We start from the raw sequence: 18,807 nt of genomic DNA on the forward strand, positions 1-18,807 counted from the left end.
ATCGGTATTGAATGCGCATTCACGATTTTCTGAGAAAGGAGAACAATATACATGTCAGGAGCTCATTTAGCGGGAATAAATCGCCAAAAATCGATGAAATAGGTTTTTTTTTTAAAGCATTTTTCTAGAAAATATTCAATTATTTTTTTAAAGCATTTTTCTAGATAATATTCTTCAATTATAGGGGTAGTTTGCAAATTTGTCAAGGACAATCATTTAATTCAAGTGGTAATAGTGCTAGCTTTTATTCCAAGGACGAGTGATATGGATTATGAATTTGATTGCCTCGCTACCAAAAGCCTGTAAAGCAGGAGTCGAAAACCTTACATATTTTGGGGGTATTTATAGGGGTTACCTGTAACAACCTGGATTAAGCAAACTGTAGACTGCCTGAATGGGGGAGGGGGCATATGTGTGGCCTATTCATCTCTACAGATATGACACTTTTCATCATTTAATTTTGAAGGGGTATGTAGATTTGTGATCACAATTTGCAAATAATTAACATCCCAAACGATCCCTATTCGAGGAAGGGATTGTCTGCAATGTGTCTGCACTCTCACTCTCTTCATACTACTCTCAATCAAACCAGATTACCAACACTATAAAACAAATAAGAGTCATTAAGAATACATACAATGTGCTTTTTTTATTTCAAGTATGAATGAATCTTGTATATTAAATATTAATCTCTACATATTACAATTTATGAATAACATTCTTGATGAAAACAAAAGCCCATGCACTACAATCAGTGGTCACTCTTAATGGGCAAATTCTAAAGGAATTAAGATTCTAGTCTAGTCATACACGTCCATTTTGACACCTCCTCCTAAGGTAACTTGTCAAGTATGTGGCACATTTTTAGCAGGAATCCCACTACAAATGCACCATCCATGCATCTTTTCTCAGCATCTTTGCCCCATTCTCTATTATTTTGACTTTGATGAAATGTGAGGATTGGGGATGAAAAGACGCTTGTGGGATTCCTGCACAAAAGAACAAAGTACCTTATAGTAATACAATCAAGCCTAAACAGAATAAGATTTTTTTTTCATGGTTCTGTTGTCTATTACCATTCTAGAACTCTAGATGAGCAATTTATCAAAACTAATCTTATTTCAATAAGCAAATAAAAAATAATAAACAATTGCAAAGATAGAGAGCTACTGGGGGACTGTTTTCATGAAAGTTGTCAGCAATGATGATTTATAGACTATTGTTCACACAATTGTGCTTCTTAGCCAATCAAAACCATGGATAGTCAGCTCTAGACAACTTGTCAAATGAAAAATACTGATGAAAACCCACCAGGGTGTTCACACCTCTTTTGCACAAAAAGAGGTCATATTGATTGTGTGAATAAATGACCTGTCACCGATAATCCCACTTTGTCTATCAGTTCACATCCTGGAATTCTTAAAAAAAAACTTACAGTCAGTCAACTGGTGAGCAGAAATCCACTTTTTCCCCAAAACTTCCCACTGATACACATTTATCTATCAATGCTCTGTGACCTATTTCATAAATATCTCACACTTATGATGGTTACTTTGCCATCATGGTAAGAACTTCCATGATAAACTCAATTTTGATTGGCTACTGAACTCTGTTACCATAATCAAAAATTTGTTATGAAATGGGTACCTCATGTACTTTGTAATCTTAAATGACTGAAGAATTTGATGAAATTAAAATTTTTGAAAAAATCTGTGTATATGAAATGAACAAAATGATGAAAATGTATTCAAATTTAATCTCAAAGAGAGAAAAAAAAACCTCCTCTGTTTGACATCTATTGTTATGGCATTGAGGCACATTCCTTCTATTTTCTTCTACCACTGAAAAACATTTAACAAACTACAATGTAGAACTGGACCACAAATCCTCATCAAAATAACATATCAGGGTCAGTCTTGGAAGACCTTTGGTAAAGATTAATTACAATATGAAATATCAGAACTAAATGCATTTTTCTCTAAATACCACAAAACATAAACCTATGCATGCGTTACAGAAAATGGTGCGTTTCTACATTAACTTTTAATAATGCAAAGCACATATGGGGATACAATTCTTTAATTATGGATGAAGATTGGCAATTAAAAAAATCATATTACAGATGCAGGTTCATGAAATAAGAATAAAGAACGTTGAATAAAAATGTTATAAATCAAATACTGCAAGTCATGTTTTAGCACAATGTTATTATGAAATTATGAAATATTCCATATATGTATCTACATACATGCTCTTGGCAAAAATGGGCAAATTGATTAGTAAATACAGATGCTAACCACCATTAAGGTATTCAGGTGCAGTTCATTTGGGCACCCAAATATCATCATTTATTATGCCAAAGGATATCTTAGGAGAATATATGGTAGACAGGAGATAGCTTTAAGCAGAATTCCATTCCAATGATATTGGTACATGTGTATTTCATTATAATTCATAAAAATATAATTGGACCCATTCTCTGCATCACAAAACTTCAAATACTGGGCATCTTTGATAGGGAGGATTTACTCTACTTAAGACAGAAACTTTGACAGAATCTATCATCATTTTTGTCGGACAGGAATATACTACATATACAACAAATTCATACCAATTTCAAAATGAGAAATACCTTTAATGAAAAGATGTTAATAAAATCATGGTTATAGTGATGCAAACAGCTTTGAGCTGCAGGAACATTTTCATCATTGACACCAAACAGAAACAAAATAATAATGAAATGATGGAAATATGAGAAGCATACAGCCTTCAAACCACAAGACAAAATAATAATTACAATAGTGTAATGATAAGCTTAGAGCTAAATCTGTGTAAATGACAACCAAATTATGAAAAGATAATGGTGATATGCTTCGAGCTAAACATGTCATAAAGTTTAAATCAGAAAAAAAAGATAACCTACACATGTACTGTAGTATCAATTAAAAAGCTGCATCAAAAATTTACATCAACGTACCCCAAAGCTGCATATATTCACAGTCAATGGAATATATCTACAATCTACACTACTTTAAAATGGCAAAAAGAAGCTGCTGAAAACTGCTTATCTAATAAAAGAGAGCCAATGGAGTAAATTATAAAGTCAAAAAGGGGCCTAAGCTTTCGATCCTAGCAGAATCTTCGTCGGAGGCAAAATGACAAACATATAAAGTGGAACAACCATAATATAGACCACAAACAAGCTACAGCAACACTAGAAACAAGGAGACAAAAGGGGCATTAGTGAGTAGAGAAGACCAATCAGGTTAGTGAAGGGGATGAAAGAAAAGGAGTAGGCAGACACAAAGGGAAGTTAGTGTAAGTAAGGCCAAGAGGGATTAAGATAATGAGGCAGGCAACATCAAACAGGATCTGGAACAAAACAGTGATAGAGGGATGAATAACTAGAGAATTAGTGAGAGGTGGGTCAAACAGGTTACAAAGAAAGGCTTAATAAACTGGTGCATAAGAGTGGGGGGAAAAAAAGAAGAAAAAGAATGGGGAACAACTGATAATGTGCAAAAGACATATAAGTATATATGATAAAGCATTAAACAAACTAAGAGAAGAAGGTAAGTGTAAATATGTATCTATAAGTGATATGTATATAAATATATCCACAAAAAAAAAAATGTATATGAAAAAATATATAAATATATACACATATGGTGTAACTGATATGGTAATCCGCTAGGTGTGACGGGAAAAAACATAAGACTATATAGCAGGAAAGAAAAAAAAAAAAAAAAAGGAAAAAAAAAAAAAAAAAAAAAAAAAAAAAAAAAAAAAAAAAAAAAAAAAAAAAAAAAAAAAAAAACCTGTATATGTGAAAAAGAGGAAGCAAATTGCCTAAAAAGGTAAAAGCAAATATAGAAGAGAGGGGGTGTATTATGAAGAAACCATAGTATACATGTAAATAAGCAAATGTGGTAAATCTAAAAGAGGTGAGTGGAGAAAAAACAAATATATATATATATATATAATAATTATTATATCGCCTGAATAAGGAAGGAAAAATTGGAGCTGAGCTTGTATGAGATATGGGAGGAAAGTAGAGTAAGAAACTATAATGTAACTATTCAAAAGAGCTGAGGGGAAAAATTATATGTATATATAAATTGAAAGTGGATAGGAAAGAAAAATCAGTCGTTCCCCTCTTGGATGTTCAGGCCATGAGGTTGGGTGGTGCGAAGTCGTCTCATCCAGAGCTTCTCCCTGCTAGTACGGACTGAGTCAGGACGGGTACCTAAAGATTCGATGCCCTGTAGCATCATGTCAGTGATGGAGTGGTTGGGGAGGTTAAAATGGCGGCCAACTGGAGTGTCCAGCTTTGCTGTGTTGACGGTGGATCCACCGTCAACACAGCAAAGCTGGACACTCCAGTTGGCCGCCATTTTAACCTCCCCAACCACTCCATCACTGACATGATGCTACAGGGCATCGAATCTTTAGGTACCCGTCCTGACTCAGTCCGTACTAGCAGGGAGAAGCTCTGGATGAGACGACTTCGCACCACCCAACCTCATGGCCTGAACATCCAAGAGGGGAACGACTGATTTTTCTTTCCTATCCACTTTCAATTTATATATACATATAATTTTTCCCCTCAGCTCTTTTGAATAGTTACATTATAGTTTCTTACTCTACTTTCCTCCCATATCTCATACAAGCTCAGCTCCAATTTTTCCTTCCTTATTCAGGCGATATAATAATTATTATATATATATATATATATTTGTTTTTTCTCCACTCACCTCTTTTAGATTTACCACATTTGCTTATTTACATGTATACTATGGTTTCTTCATAATACACCCCCTCTCTTCTATATTTGCTTTTACCTTTTTAGGCAATTTGCTTCCTCTTTTTCACATATACAGGTTTTTTTTTTTTTTTTTTTTTTTTTTTTTTTTTTTTTTTTTTTTTTTTTTTTTTTTTTTTTTTTTTTTTTTTTTTTTTTTTTTTTTTCCTTTTTTTTTTTTTTTTTTCTTTCCTGCTATATAGTCTTATGTTTTTTCCCGTCACACCTAGCGGATTACCATATCAGTTACACCATATGTGTATATATTTATATATTTTTTCATATACATTTTTTTTTTGTGGATATATTTATATACATATCACTTATAGATACATATTTACACTTACCTTCTTCTCTTAGTTTGTTTAATGCTTTATCATATATACTTATATGTCTTTTGCACATTATCAGTTGTTCCCCATTCTTTTTCTTCTTTTTTTCCCCCCACTCTTATGCACCAGTTTATTAAGCCTTTCTTTGTAACCTGTTTGACCCACCTCTCACTAATTCTCTAGTTATTCATCCCTCTATCACTGTTTTGTTCCAGATCCTGTTTGATGTTGCCTGCCTCATTATCTTAATCCCTCTTGGCCTTACTTACACTAACTTCCCTTTGTGTCTGCCTACTCCTTTTCTTTCATCCCCTTCACTAACCTGATTGGTCTTCTCTACTCACTAATGCCCCTTTTGTCTCCTTGTTTCTAGTGTTGCTGTAGCTTGTTTGTGGTCTATATTATGGTTGTTCCACTTTATATGTTTGTCATTTTGCCTCCGACGAAGATTCTGCTAGGATCGAAAGCTTAGGCCCCTTTTTGACTTTATACTTTAAAATGGCACATAATATTATCAAAAGTCTAAATTAATTTCATCTTTTATCTTCCTTAAATTGTCCAAGCAGTGAGAAATTGGGTACTCCATTTGCATACATGAAGAGCACACTTTAAAATTATGGTCTTGCCCATGGGCAATGATTTGTATTGTTTGCATCCACCACAAGTGTGTACCTTTATTTATTTTTTCTTCTTTGACAATTGCAGGAGTGAAGTTGTGTTTCAAGATATATAATTTCAGAATACCAACCCAGACAGAAAACTTGTTATAAAAGAACAGGATGGCTAACCAGACTTCATTACATGTACATTACGTGATGCGAGCTATTGGACCTTGAAGATTGGTGCAATATATATTTAATTAATGCTTAAATATTTGTTTAGTGTCCAGTAGTACAGACATTTTACGAGATTAACATTATTTTTCTTTGACACTTTTCTTAATTGGGGCTTAAATTGCAAATCTTACAAATAAAAGGACAGGATATATAAAAAAAATCTCAAGCCATCTCTTCGATCCTGGCATCAATTTCATCAATCTGGTTGACAAGCTTCCTCCACTGATCCACCGTCAAGCTGATTCCTAGATACAAACAAACGGGAATTAAAAGAAAATGAATTTAAAAATAACCTGATATTACAGAACTAATAATCAGACAGTTATGAAGTTGCAAATACATCTACATGTAGTCTTCAGTTGCTGGGGAATGAATTCGAACCTGCCTTTTAAAATGTTAATGTAATAAAAAATCAAAGAATTAAAAATGTGAAATTTATGCAGCACTGCTATAGCTTGTAAAGAGAAATTGCATGACCCTGTTAGCCGACGATGCTAATTGCACAATATAGGCAAGGATTGAAATCCCCTACAGGTTTATTTGACAGAGCCTTAATATTGCAAGACAGACATTATTATATTTCTCTCTATCACTTATGTCTGATGTATACAGTATTCAACAAAAGTGAGTACATTCCTCGCGGATAGCTTTGTATGTAGCTTTCTTAGCAGCAAATGCTTTGTTGTCATACATGTAGCAAATGAAGTGTTTTTTGTCATGTTCACTCATTCCCCCCCCCCCCCCGATTACTGTATGATCATAATTTTGAAGAAACACTTTTGGTGAAGATCTGCACTAAAAGTAAAATGTTACATTTTTGTGACGGGTGTACAGAGATCCCGAGTTTAAAGGTCAAGTCCACCCCAGGAAAATGTTGATTTGAATAAAGAGAAAAATCATAAACTAGCTTAATGCTGAAAATTTCATCAAAATCGGAAGTGAAATAAGAAAGTTATGACATTTTAAAGTTTTGCTTATTTTTCACAAAACAGTGATATGCTCAACTCAGTGACATGCAAATGAGACAGCCAATAATGTCACCCACTCACTATTTCTTTTGTTTTTATTGTTTGAATTATACAATATTTAATTTTTTACAGATTTGGCAATAAGGACCTCCTTGACTGAACTACATAAAGTATTAAACAATGCTTATTCCACATGTTCAGGAGGAACAAAACATTGTCTCACTTGACATTGAGAAAATTATAATATTTTCATAATTATTATAATGAAATACGAAAGAAATAGTGAGTGGATGACGTCATCAGTCTCATTTGCATACCGACCAGGATGTGCATGTAACTATTTTGTGAAATTAGGCGAAACTTTAACTGTCATATCTTTCTTATTTTACATCCCATTTTGATGAAATTGTCAGTGTTATGCTTGTTGGATTTTTCTCTTTTTATTCAAATCAACTTGTAGTTGGGTGGACTTGTCCTTTAACCCTAAATAGACTGGGCTATTTCAACACCTAAGAAGATTTTCGATCGCGCTGAAAATTGGCACGCGCATTACCCATGGCATTATCTACAAAACTATAATATCAAATTCTGCGAAAAATCTCATTGCTCATAAATTATGTTAATTTATGAGTAAAATCATAAGTTTGCTCTAATTAACAAAACAATGCCCCTAAAATGCTAATTTGTGTTTCACATACTCTTTATAGGCATCTGATTAAATTTATTTAAAAAAAATGTCAACATCACATTTATTTTTTTATGTATTTTATTGTTTTCTAAATTTCTTATGTATTTCTGTGTTTTTTTACTTTTTGTTTTTTATTGTTTTTTTAATGGAAATTGTTGGAGACTTTATTTTGACCATTAACAAGATAAAATTAATTGATTTTAAGCAGTAAAAGGAAAAATATGATACATTTTATGAATTTTGGCTAAAAACACTATTTGCATTGGATTTGTACACAAATTCACGTTTTTGAGTAATTTTGGGTCTGCATGCACTTACGAAATGTTGTGTAATTTTGGAACCGCGTACCTGGGGGTCACATTTTGGTCTCAAAAGTTGCGTGAGACTCGAAAGAATAGCAAATATGAAAAAACACTTCTGATTGGTTCCTGGTCAGTATTTTGAACTAAAGGCATGTGTTAAATTGATCTTGATTGGTCAGTCCATTAAGTGAATGATTTGCTAATCTTTGTGTTACAGAGCCCTGGTTGTGACTAATTCATATAATTATTTTCAACTGCATGTATTGGGAGATAGTGATGCTACATTGTATATAGTTTGTATGCGCTACATGTTCATATATTGAAATACATGTAAGTGGACCAATTGGTAAACAATTGGAACGCCTCTGGCAGTCTCGCCTGAATTACGCAATTCGATATACATGTAGCGGCAGTGCTGCCTTTGAAAAAAAGCTAATGAATAATTATTCACAGAAGAAAACACTAATATGATAATAAAATATTATGTCCATTGACCCAAAATGACCATGGACCCTGATCATGTGACCTAAGACATGCATAAAACAATCATTCATACTTGATTACCCTGATGTCATGAGCTAGATCCATAAACTTTTTAAGACAGTTATGATGCCTATTCAACACATACTCCCAACACGGCCAGAGTTCATTGACCTGTAATGTCCTTTGATCTTGGCCATGTTCCTGAAATGCGCACAGGGTATTCAGGGATACATAGCTGCTCTTATGTCCAAGTTTCATGAACTAGATCCATAAACTTTAAAGTTATCATGACACTTCCACAAATACCCCCAACATTACCAAAGTTTGTTGACCCTAAATAACCTTTGACTTGGTCATGTGACCTGAAACTCACACAGGATGTTCAAGGATACTTGATCGCTCTTATGTCCAAGTTTCATGAACTAGTTCCATAATATTTCAAAGTTATGATGACAATTCCTCAAATACCCCCAACATGGCCAAAGTTCTTTGACTCTAAGCGACCTTTGACCTTGCACATGATATTCAGGGATACATGGTTGCTCTTATGTCAAATTTTTATGAACTACATGTAGATCCATAAACTTTAAAAGTTATGACAATTCCTCAAATAACCCCAACATGGCCAAAGTTTGTTGACCCTGAGTGACCATTGACCTTAATCATGTGACCTAAAACTCAGTGATCTTCAGTGATACACTATTACCTTTATGTCTAAGTTTTATGAACTAGGTCCATATACTTTCGAAGTTATGACAACAATTCAAAAACTTAACCTTGGTTAAGATTTCAATATTGATTCCCCCAACATGGTGTTAGTTCATTGACCCTAAATGACCTTTGACCATGGTCATGTGACCTGAAACTCAGGCAGGATGTTCAGTAATACTTCACTACCCTTACGTCTAAATTTCATGAAGTACGTCCATATACTTTTAGTTATGACATTTAAAAAACTTCACCTGATTAAGATTTCAATGTTGACGACGCTGCCGCCGCCGCCGTCGGAAAAGCGGCGCCTATTAGACAAAAATTGATGCTTGTTGCATTGTGAGCAAACAACTTCTCTCACAAGATAATAGACAAAGGTATTCTAGAGGTTCCATGAAAATTTGCTCCTACAACAATTGCTCCTACTGGAAATGCACACATTAAACCAAACATAAACCTGATCTTCAAACCTTTAAACTTAATCCTAATCTTCACATGATTTTAAACCATAAACCCAATGACATCCATAACCCTCACCCTATAACTTCAGAAAAATTATCGGAAGAATATTTGTTGCATTACCATTCTAAGTGATTAAGTATAGCATCACTTGCTTTGAATTGAGGAATTGCTAACTTCAACCTACAGTACATGTAATGATTTCTGAATTGGGTAACAACCACAGGCTTTTTTTAGGGATCCCCCAATTTTGGATCTCCACCAATTCAAGAAAAGCTAACATTTATAGCAAAAAAAGACAATCAAATTCCTATTTTTTCTTCCTGACATGGAGGTGAGCTGTTTGACCGGAACAATTTTTTTAAAGACAATGACCTTCTACAGAATTTCTTTTCTTTAAGCATTTTTGAAAAAGAGTATTACTTGCTTATATTTACCTTTCTTTCCAGGCCTGAGATCGCCAACCTCTGGCTCATAGTACTCACGGATATCAATAAGGACTTTACCACGAAACTCCCTCACATTCACAAATCTCTGTCTGGATAGCTATAAAGAGTTCAGATCAAACAAACAAAACAATAAAAAATGGATTATGTGATAAAAATTAATTGATATATTATGGTTATGATATATTGTTATAATTAATGTTATCATTGTATATATTACAAAATGAAATGTTCATGTCAAGTGAATGAAGTTTATTAATAAACTCAAATAAATTCAAACATTTGTAATTTTCAGTATTTCACTGATCTTTCCTTGTCCAATTTCTTTTTTAACTTCTACTGTAAGTTTCAACTTTAATTATTATTTTTATTTTCTCCTTCAGACAGACCAACGTATTACCAAGGTTAAATTCACCTTTAAAGATGGGGGTGTTTTACAAAGACATAAAAATTACTGTCAAGTGCCGATGCGCACATAATATTCAACATGTAATCTCACTAGTGAATACACAGTGGTCTATATTATAATGTAGCATTTTCTCATTATAATTTTAAACAAAACAGTGATGCATTCCATGTGAAAACAAAGCAACATGCAACCAAAAATTGAAGTGAAATTTTCAGTTATTAAACTAACTATATCAGGCAATTGGGAAAGAAGGAATACTGTTATAATGCAATTATGCAAATCTTAAAAAATTTCCCCAAAATCAACACTTTGGATTGTTGGTATTATAACAGACAAAACAGGACCTTCTTACAATAATGTCCTTTTTTCACAACAGGGATTACATATTTAAGTATCATGAGAACTCAAGAGAGATCACACTTGCATATTAAAAACAGAAGGATAATTCTCCACACATATTTATGCCAGTATGCCTCTGACACCTATCTCTTTAGGACAGTGGCATAACAAGATTTGACAATGTTTAGATCAAATACAAGGGAAGATGGGACTTACTGAAAACATGTCGGAAGTGTCATTTTCATCAGCTGATTTCTTGGCAGGTTTCTTGGCAGCAGTCTTTGCCTTCTTGGGAGTAGGCTGTTAAGAAAAGAAAAGGGGCATAAAAAATTCAATGTTTGACTTTTTTTTTTTTTTTTAATACATGTTGTCTGCTTATGCCTTTATTGGCAGGGCAAGTTACTTTACCTGGGATTTAAAGGAGCTATCCACCTTTCATGGCAGCTTTCCAGTAAATGTTAGGAATAAGACGACGCTTGCAAGACTCCCGTTTAAAGACATGACTCTGACTTTGTAAGGTGTCTGTTACACTACAGAAACCTTTTACTGTACGTTTGGGTGTGTACCTTACATTGTAGATGTACATGTAGCACAATGCATATTTCAAAAGTAGACCAAAGATTCCTATAATTAGGCCTTGACAAAAGAGGGTGCAGGATTCAAATTCATAAGACTGGACACTTCACAATTTTTTCATGCAAATCAATAAAAAGCATTGATAAGTTGAACGATGACGTCGAGATTGAAACTGATATACAGCCGTTCCAGATTGCTATATTTGGGAAGCGGTGGGCAAATTTACCTTAAAATGTCATCAACATTTGCTATGACATTTGCGAACAATTACTGGTAGGCAAACGTCAAACTTGCTGAAATCGGCCGGTACAAAATTGCATTAAAAGGGGAAGTTCACTCTGACAAATAGTTTATTGTAAAAATACATGCTCGGAAAAAATAACGAAAAATATTGCCGAAGGTGTGACGAAAATCCATCAAAGAAATAAAAAGTTATTTGAATATTTATTATTTGATTTGTGACGTAATATGCGAGCAGCAATTCTACATAGCGAATGGTATTTGTATTTGCTTTGTTGACAAACGGATCGAGGGATCTACACGAGATCAGTCTGGTAAGAAACCTCTCATTTTTGCCATTTATAGTGAAATAATTTTTATCCCTTTATACGCATTAGGCGTACAAAGGTTCATAGATAAATAAAATTCAACCGCACAAACCGATTTCACCCTGTAAATATGGATTTCCTAGGGAAATCCATCCGGGTATGTAGGTGTCGCTTATGGCTGTGTGGACAGAGTTTCAAGGCTCCATGATGAAGAAGTATATCATGTCAAAATATTAAAAATATCATTATGGAATCCTCAAGGTAGGTATGTTGCAAAAGCGCCCTCTAGGTGCATTCTGAATGAGGCATCGAGTGTGCTGGCTATAATTGCAGGGCGACTGTGGGGGCATTGCTTTGTTTTGTGTTTGCATACTGTGCAAGGAAAGGTTATTCCCCATGACATTGTTTTTGGGTAGTTGAATGTTTATGGCAGCTGTCTAGACTCCGTAGAGTGTGCGGAGGTTTTTGCTGCAGTCGCGGTGCTTCTCTGCTATCGCTGTTTCGACATGTGCGGATTGATACCATTCTCATTTAAAAGTGATTGGGTCGTTTTCCAAAATTTCCGCATATCATTAACCTAAACTATTTTCTCTTTCGTACGATATGCAGTTTTCCATATTCACATTGATCTAACCCCTTGCGAGCGACTCAACTCGACAAGGTAAGTCAAAATTTCTTCACTTTTCTCACTAAGTTTGTGTACTTTGTACACTTATCCATATCTGGCAACATTTGGCAATTAAAAGACTGTATTACTATCAGAAAGAATTCAGAAATGTTTCTTGTTTTTTTTCAACCAAAATCAATCGTACTCACCAATGCTCACTGATTGTTCGTTCTGCATGAAAAAGGGCTTGCATCGACTAGATTATGAAAATTTCGCGCCCGTCGGAGCCCGCGAACAAATTTCGCGTTGGCTGCCGTGTTGCTCGCTATGGATGACGTAATGTTATTGAGTCGCGTAGGTTCATAAATTTCTGCCACTCCGAGCATTGAAAAACTCCAGTCAAGGTAGGCAGGTTTAAAATTTATTTTTATCCATAACTAGCATTCTGTGGTTATAAAAATGTTGTTTTTATGTAAATTAGGCAGTAGAGGCGCACGGCCAATATGGGAGACTCTCTCCAATAGGGGAGACAATCTCCCACATTGGAGACTTGCTTTGCAAAAGGACAAAAGAAACAACACCAACAAAAGCATGATTTTTTCTCACTGAGGTCAGAAGCCCATTTGTTTTGTGTGTGATTGACAACAAAAATCCTTATCAAAACAAAAGTAGACGGTGAATTTTTAAAGTAGACGGTGAAAGGAGGTAATTTTTCATGAGGAATCTGCTTATCACATTTTTATTTGCCGCCAAGGTAATCCTTTTGCAGCAAATGTAAACAAAGGAAATTGGTCTCCAAAACTGGAGACTGTCTCTGAAATTGGATACCCAAATTCTTTACAAAAGTCTCTGATATTGGAGATAATCTCCCACATTGGAGACAGTCTCCAATAATTGGCCATGCGCCTCTACTGTTAGTGTTAGGTGTGTTTGAACATATTCTGAATGATAATTTATTACAATAAAATACAAATACAATTACAAGTTCTAATTTGAAAATTTCAATGATGAAGTTCATACCCAGGATTTTCCTTAAAATTGTTAGGCCCTAAATCACTTTTTTTTATTAGTACTATTTCTGGTATTTGCACAAACTTTTATTCATGCCTTACGGGGTGCGCGGGGTGAACTTCCACTTTTAAGGACTTTACTCTTTAGTTTTTTGCTCTGTTTCGATCTGCTCACATCACGCACAGTCACACACCATTCAGTCATTTAGCAGGTGATTTAGCTCATGTGATACTCCAATACACCTATCAAGACAACGTGATACGACCACCACACTTGCGTGCATAAGAAATTACACGCATTGGTAACACGCATGGCTTGCTTGGAATGAACTTGAACTCATTGAAGTCGAACTTACCTCGTCAGATTCAGAGCCGCTGCTTGCAACTAGTGTTTGCTTACTCTTCTGTTTCGGCATGATTTTCTTGAATTTTTTTTCACCTACGTTATTGTAAGCTGAAATAAAATAAAATTCTAGGTCTAAGTCCACGACACGGACTACAAATCGATAGAATTTCTTGAGTTAGTTAGAAGTTCAACTTTTTCTTGTCATCCACGTGTAATTTGCACGCACGCTTAACGCATTGATATCGACGCGCGACAGTATTTTTTTTTTATTCGCAGTTTCTTTTCAGATGTTTATAAACATTGGGTTTTATTCTTAATTTGTGATCCATCGAAAAAGTAATTTTATCAATCAATATTAATCATATGTCACTAGATAATTAATGAATATATAAAATATTTGTTTTGTTTGAAAATTTATGTACATAATAAAAGCAAAAACAAACACAATTTTAAAATACTTCTTAAAACAAGAATATGAAATTCGAGGTCACGGTCTTTTGGGGAATCCCCAGATGTAACTCGCATGCGCGGACCCCCTAGGAATATATTGGCCTAAAAGGCTAAAATCTCATCGAAATTACCATGTGGCTCTACTGTACCTATCAATTTTGAGTAAATCAAAATAATATAGAAAAAAAAAGCGGAATTGCACACACACTGTAAAAAGAAAAAAAGAACTAGAATTTTAATTCGTCTTGTGGACGAATTAGGTGATCTGTCTGTCATTCTCATGATCACGATCTAATTTTCGATTATTACAACCATGTCAATGCAGTTCAATATGATCATCATCATAATAAACAAACTTTTATCAACGGAAGAACATATTAAATACAGCTGAAGACAACAAATTAGGTTGTGTAAAAGATCTTGTTTTATTAGAGATGCCAAATGCGATTTCGAAAGTGACTACACGAAATAGTGAAAATAATGTTGCTGGAATCCAAGAATGTAGAATCAAGTTTTGAGAAAAATCAGTATTAATAGAGGTTACACACAAATACATGAGCAAAAAAAAAAACATTGTCAAGTGAGTTTCGAACCAAGGATCCTCGCGTTGCAAGGCAGGTGTGCTATCCATTAGACCACAAAACTTCTCAAACTCTCGTCGTTCAAAGAATGAATATTATCTTGAATTGATTTATGACAGTAAAAATTGCCATTGTGATATGCCTCTATAAATTCTAAATTTTGAGGATTAATAATTAATATAAATGAAAATTTTAGAAAATATTTAGTAAGCGTATAAGCTCAGCTACAATATGTCGAAATCTGAGCGAAAAATGACCAACAATTACGGAGTAATAGTCATATTTGTAAAATTATTAAAACGTCATGAAACAAAAATGGAAAATTTTAGTTCCGACGCCATTTTGATGACGTCATGATAAAATGTAGGGTCGAATGTGACATGAAATCACATCTACAATTTATACTTCATCCGAATATAAAAGAAAATTTAGGGGTCAACGGACTATCTGAAGAGTTATATTGAATTTTGTAAAGGCATGTTTTTGCACATATTTGGCCTATTGTGAACGCGCGCGTGCGCGCATGATTCAAAGTTTGATTGAAGCTAATTCCTTTACTACTGGTCGTAGAAGGTTGATCAAGGTATCAAATTAATCAGAATTTCATAATAAATGCATTGACGTAAAAGAAACGGCGATTTCACATTGCATACCGACGTTACGCGCGTGAACGCGCGCGAAAACGTGTGAGCGCGCAAATTCTTGAAATGCTTCAAATGACCTACAAGTATTTCGTACTCTACTTTGATCAAAAAGTGATTTTGAGCATTTTAAAATTTTGACACGCGCGTACATGCGCGTCGTGACGTGTTCATGACGTTTGATGACATGGACAGTTGACCCATGATCTGAAGTTATTTTTATGTTAATATTGTTCATTTTTGATGATTGATGATGAAGATATTGTTGATAATGTGATTTTACAAAATGGCGCGTAGATGACGTCACGATGACCATTTGACGTTGAACTTGTTTCGTACACATCGCATGATAACTGTGCATAATTGACAATATTTTGATGAAAATTGATCGAGCACTTTTTTTTATTTTGGTGGAACAAGAAAAGGGTGGAAAAAGAAAAATAAATAAAAATAAATAAAAAAGAAAATTCGTAGAAACACAAGAGGTGATCTGTCAACTGACAGATCACCTAAAAAGAAATGAAATCGGCCCAGTGATTCAAATATGTCTGAGAACCAAAATATCATGCCTATATCATATAGGCATAATGAATTAAATTACAAGATCATGAAGATATCCCTTTAATCATATTAATCTGACAGAAATAAATAAACTACAGTGTAGTAATCCAGTTGGCTAATGTAAAGGACTGGAATGATACAGGGCAGGGGCGGATCCAGCATTCGCCTAGGGGGGGGGGCGCCGGAAAAATATTTTCATCCACATTTTTATTCAAAACAACAAAAAAATATTTAAAAAAAAAAAAATTCCCGATCGGCCGTTTGTTTTTGGAGGGGTTGTCCTTACCAAAGACCCCTATAAAGACTAACAGGTTGTTTAACATCTTAGCTTTATATATACAAAAAAGCTATATTAATTAAGGACGATGTTATTTTATTTGTTATTGAAACCTGAAAACTGGAAATTCTGAGCAATTTTTAGTTGGCATGAGCATAATGGACATTGGTGGGACCGAGAAGCACGAGCTGCAAATTGTTGATATTCTCACCTAAAATTTGATCATTCTTTATAGGACATGAACAAGATGCGTATTCCACCAAACAATTAACTTATCGTATTCGACATTGCAAATACAGAGCTAAAAATATTTCATACTGACCTAAAAAGGGGACTATCCAAGGACTGTTGGCATGCAGGAATTCATTAAAGGACAAGTCCACCCCAACAAAAAGTTCATTTGAAAAAAAGGAGAAAAATCCAACAAGCAAAACACTGAAAATTTCATCAAAATTGGATGTAAAATAAGAAAGTTATGACATTTTAAAGTTTCGCTTAATTACACAAAACAGTTATATGCACATCCTGGTCGGTATGCAAATTGGCTGACTGATGACGTCACCCACTCACTATTTCTTTTGTATTTTATTATATGAAATATGAAATATTCTAATTTTCTCCTCCTTGTCAAGTGAAACAAAGTTTTATTTCTCCCTGAACATGTGGAATAACCATTATTTTAATAGTTTGTGGTTAAGTTAAGTTGATTCTTATTGTCAAATCTGTAAAAATTGAAATATTGTATTATTCAAACAATAAAGAACAAAAGAAATAGTGAGTGATGGACATCATTGACTTTCTCATTTGCATATCGCTGAGTTGTGCATTTAACTGTTTTGTGAAAAATAAGCGAAACTTAAAAATGTCATATCTTTCTTATTTTACATCCGATTTCGATAAAATTTTCAGCGTTATGTTTGTTTGATTTTTCTCTATCGATTCCAATCAACAATTTTCTGGGGTGGACTTGACCTTTAAGAGGATGGGCCTCTACGTACGTATCCCACTAATATAATGCGAGCGCACCGCGCAACTCGCTGATATTTTTTTATATAGGCCTACAATGTACTTTCTTGTAACCATGAACATGATTTACATCTCGCTAAAACATTATGAAAACTCGAATTCCGAGCAGAAGAATTTGTTCATATTGACTTATCAACAGGATATTTTAAGTACCATGTTCTTAATTGAGAATTTTTATCTTTATATATTATACAGCGCGTCCCCCAAAAATGTCCTTCTGATATACGGCTGAATTATTGAAAAAAATATATATTCTTAATTAAATGTATATGGTAATAGGAAGCTCATCCCATGTCCTAACTTCTATCAAAATGTCATTGGTCTCGCTTCAGTGGTTTTGAATACATAGTCTATTATGTTACAGAACTTACAGTGGTGCTTTTCAGCCCATTCCAAGATTTATACATGCAGCACTGCTATACCACTGCTGTATGTTCTGCACTGCTAAGCACATTAACCCCTTTGATCATTCAGAATCTGATCAGGGAATTCCCTGAGCTGACCAGGAAATCTCCATGATCTAACCAGGCTCATCAAATCACAACCTTGCTCATGTTCAGAAAGGCTTGACAATTAATTTCAAGTTTGATAATGGGAGATGCACAATGATAGAGACAACAGGTCATGTGTGTTTCATGCCTATAATTCCAACAATATTGCATTCTTGATTTCCGATTCTTTATTTTTTTTAAAGTTAATTGGCTCAAGTCACTGTACCTTTTTGAATGAAAAAAAAATCAACAAGTAATCTTTGATTTCGCAAAGTGTGATACAAAGTCTTGTGGTTTGCCCTTCATTGTTCAGCTTATTGTACTCATCAATAATTCTGGCATTCCTTCATATTTTCTTTCAAGTTGGTGCTCTGGTCCCCTATCAATCATCACAAAAACTTCATTTCTTATGGTTATTATCCTTCTGCACATGCTCAAGTTTATGATTTGATGAGCCTAGATATATCAGGGAAATTTCCCTTCTCAGACGTACCCTGGATGGTAAAGTGGGGGTTAACAATGCAAAAATACAGTAGTGCTGCAAACTAGGAATGGGCTGAAATACACCACTGTTCAATACGTAATTGAGAATACTATTAAATTTTGGAATCAATTCAGCCCTATGTCAGATTGAGGAAATTTTTTGGGGGGGACGTGCTGTATATGACCTGAAAGTTTGTCTATTTTTCAATTCCCTTCCCCTTAATTTCATTCACGTTTATGAATCTTCTCCCCCTTCTCCTTTCCATTTTCTTCTCTCCCTTATTCAATTTTTTTTTTTATAAACGGGAATTTTTTCATACTCCACTCTTACAAAAAGTCTCTGCTGTGGGAGGGGAGCGGCCGCCCCCCATTGGCGACGCAGAAAAGGGAAGAAGAGGAGAAAAAGGTAGAAAACTATTAATATAGGAAGAAAAGT

The 18,807-nt window shown here is 34.3% G+C and overlaps 1 protein-coding gene across 1 annotated transcript; it reads right to left on the reverse strand.

Annotated features, from left to right (window-relative positions):
* Positions 1-630: 630 nt before the first annotated feature.
* On the reverse strand, positions 631-14,118 carry LOC129283460 (activated RNA polymerase II transcriptional coactivator p15-like). Its single transcript, XM_064100057.1, has 5 exons — positions 13,872-14,118; positions 10,991-11,074; positions 10,018-10,126; positions 5,639-6,214; positions 631-3,115 (listed from the first exon to the last, which is right to left on the reverse strand). Exons 1-4 carry the CDS (start codon positions 13,929-13,931, stop codon positions 6,132-6,134), a joined length of 336 nt encoding a protein of 111 aa, XP_063956127.1. The 5' UTR covers positions 13,932-14,118; the 3' UTR covers positions 631-3,115; positions 5,639-6,131.
* Between the last annotated feature and the right edge of the window lie 4,689 nt (positions 14,119-18,807).

The sequence above is a fragment of the Lytechinus pictus genome, chromosome 5, assembly GCF_037042905.1.
Source record: "Lytechinus pictus isolate F3 Inbred chromosome 5, Lp3.0, whole genome shotgun sequence".
Lineage (NCBI taxonomy): Eukaryota > Metazoa > Echinodermata > Echinoidea > Temnopleuroida > Toxopneustidae > Lytechinus > Lytechinus pictus.

Bases quoted from the DNA above. Each gene is read 5' to 3' on its own strand.
- LOC129283460 (XM_064100057.1), bottom strand. From the start codon at position 13,931: ATGCCGAAACAGAAGAGTAAGCAAACACTAGTTGCAAGCAGCGGCTCT. The intron at 10,127-10,990 runs GTAAGTCCCATC...AACTCTTTATAG, and splicing joins ACACTTCCGACATGTTTTCA to CTATCCAGACAGAGATTTGT. The intron at 6,215-10,017 runs GTAAATATAAGC...GTTTGTATCTAG, and splicing joins TCTCAGGCCTGGAAAGAAAG to GAATCAGCTTGACGGTGGAT.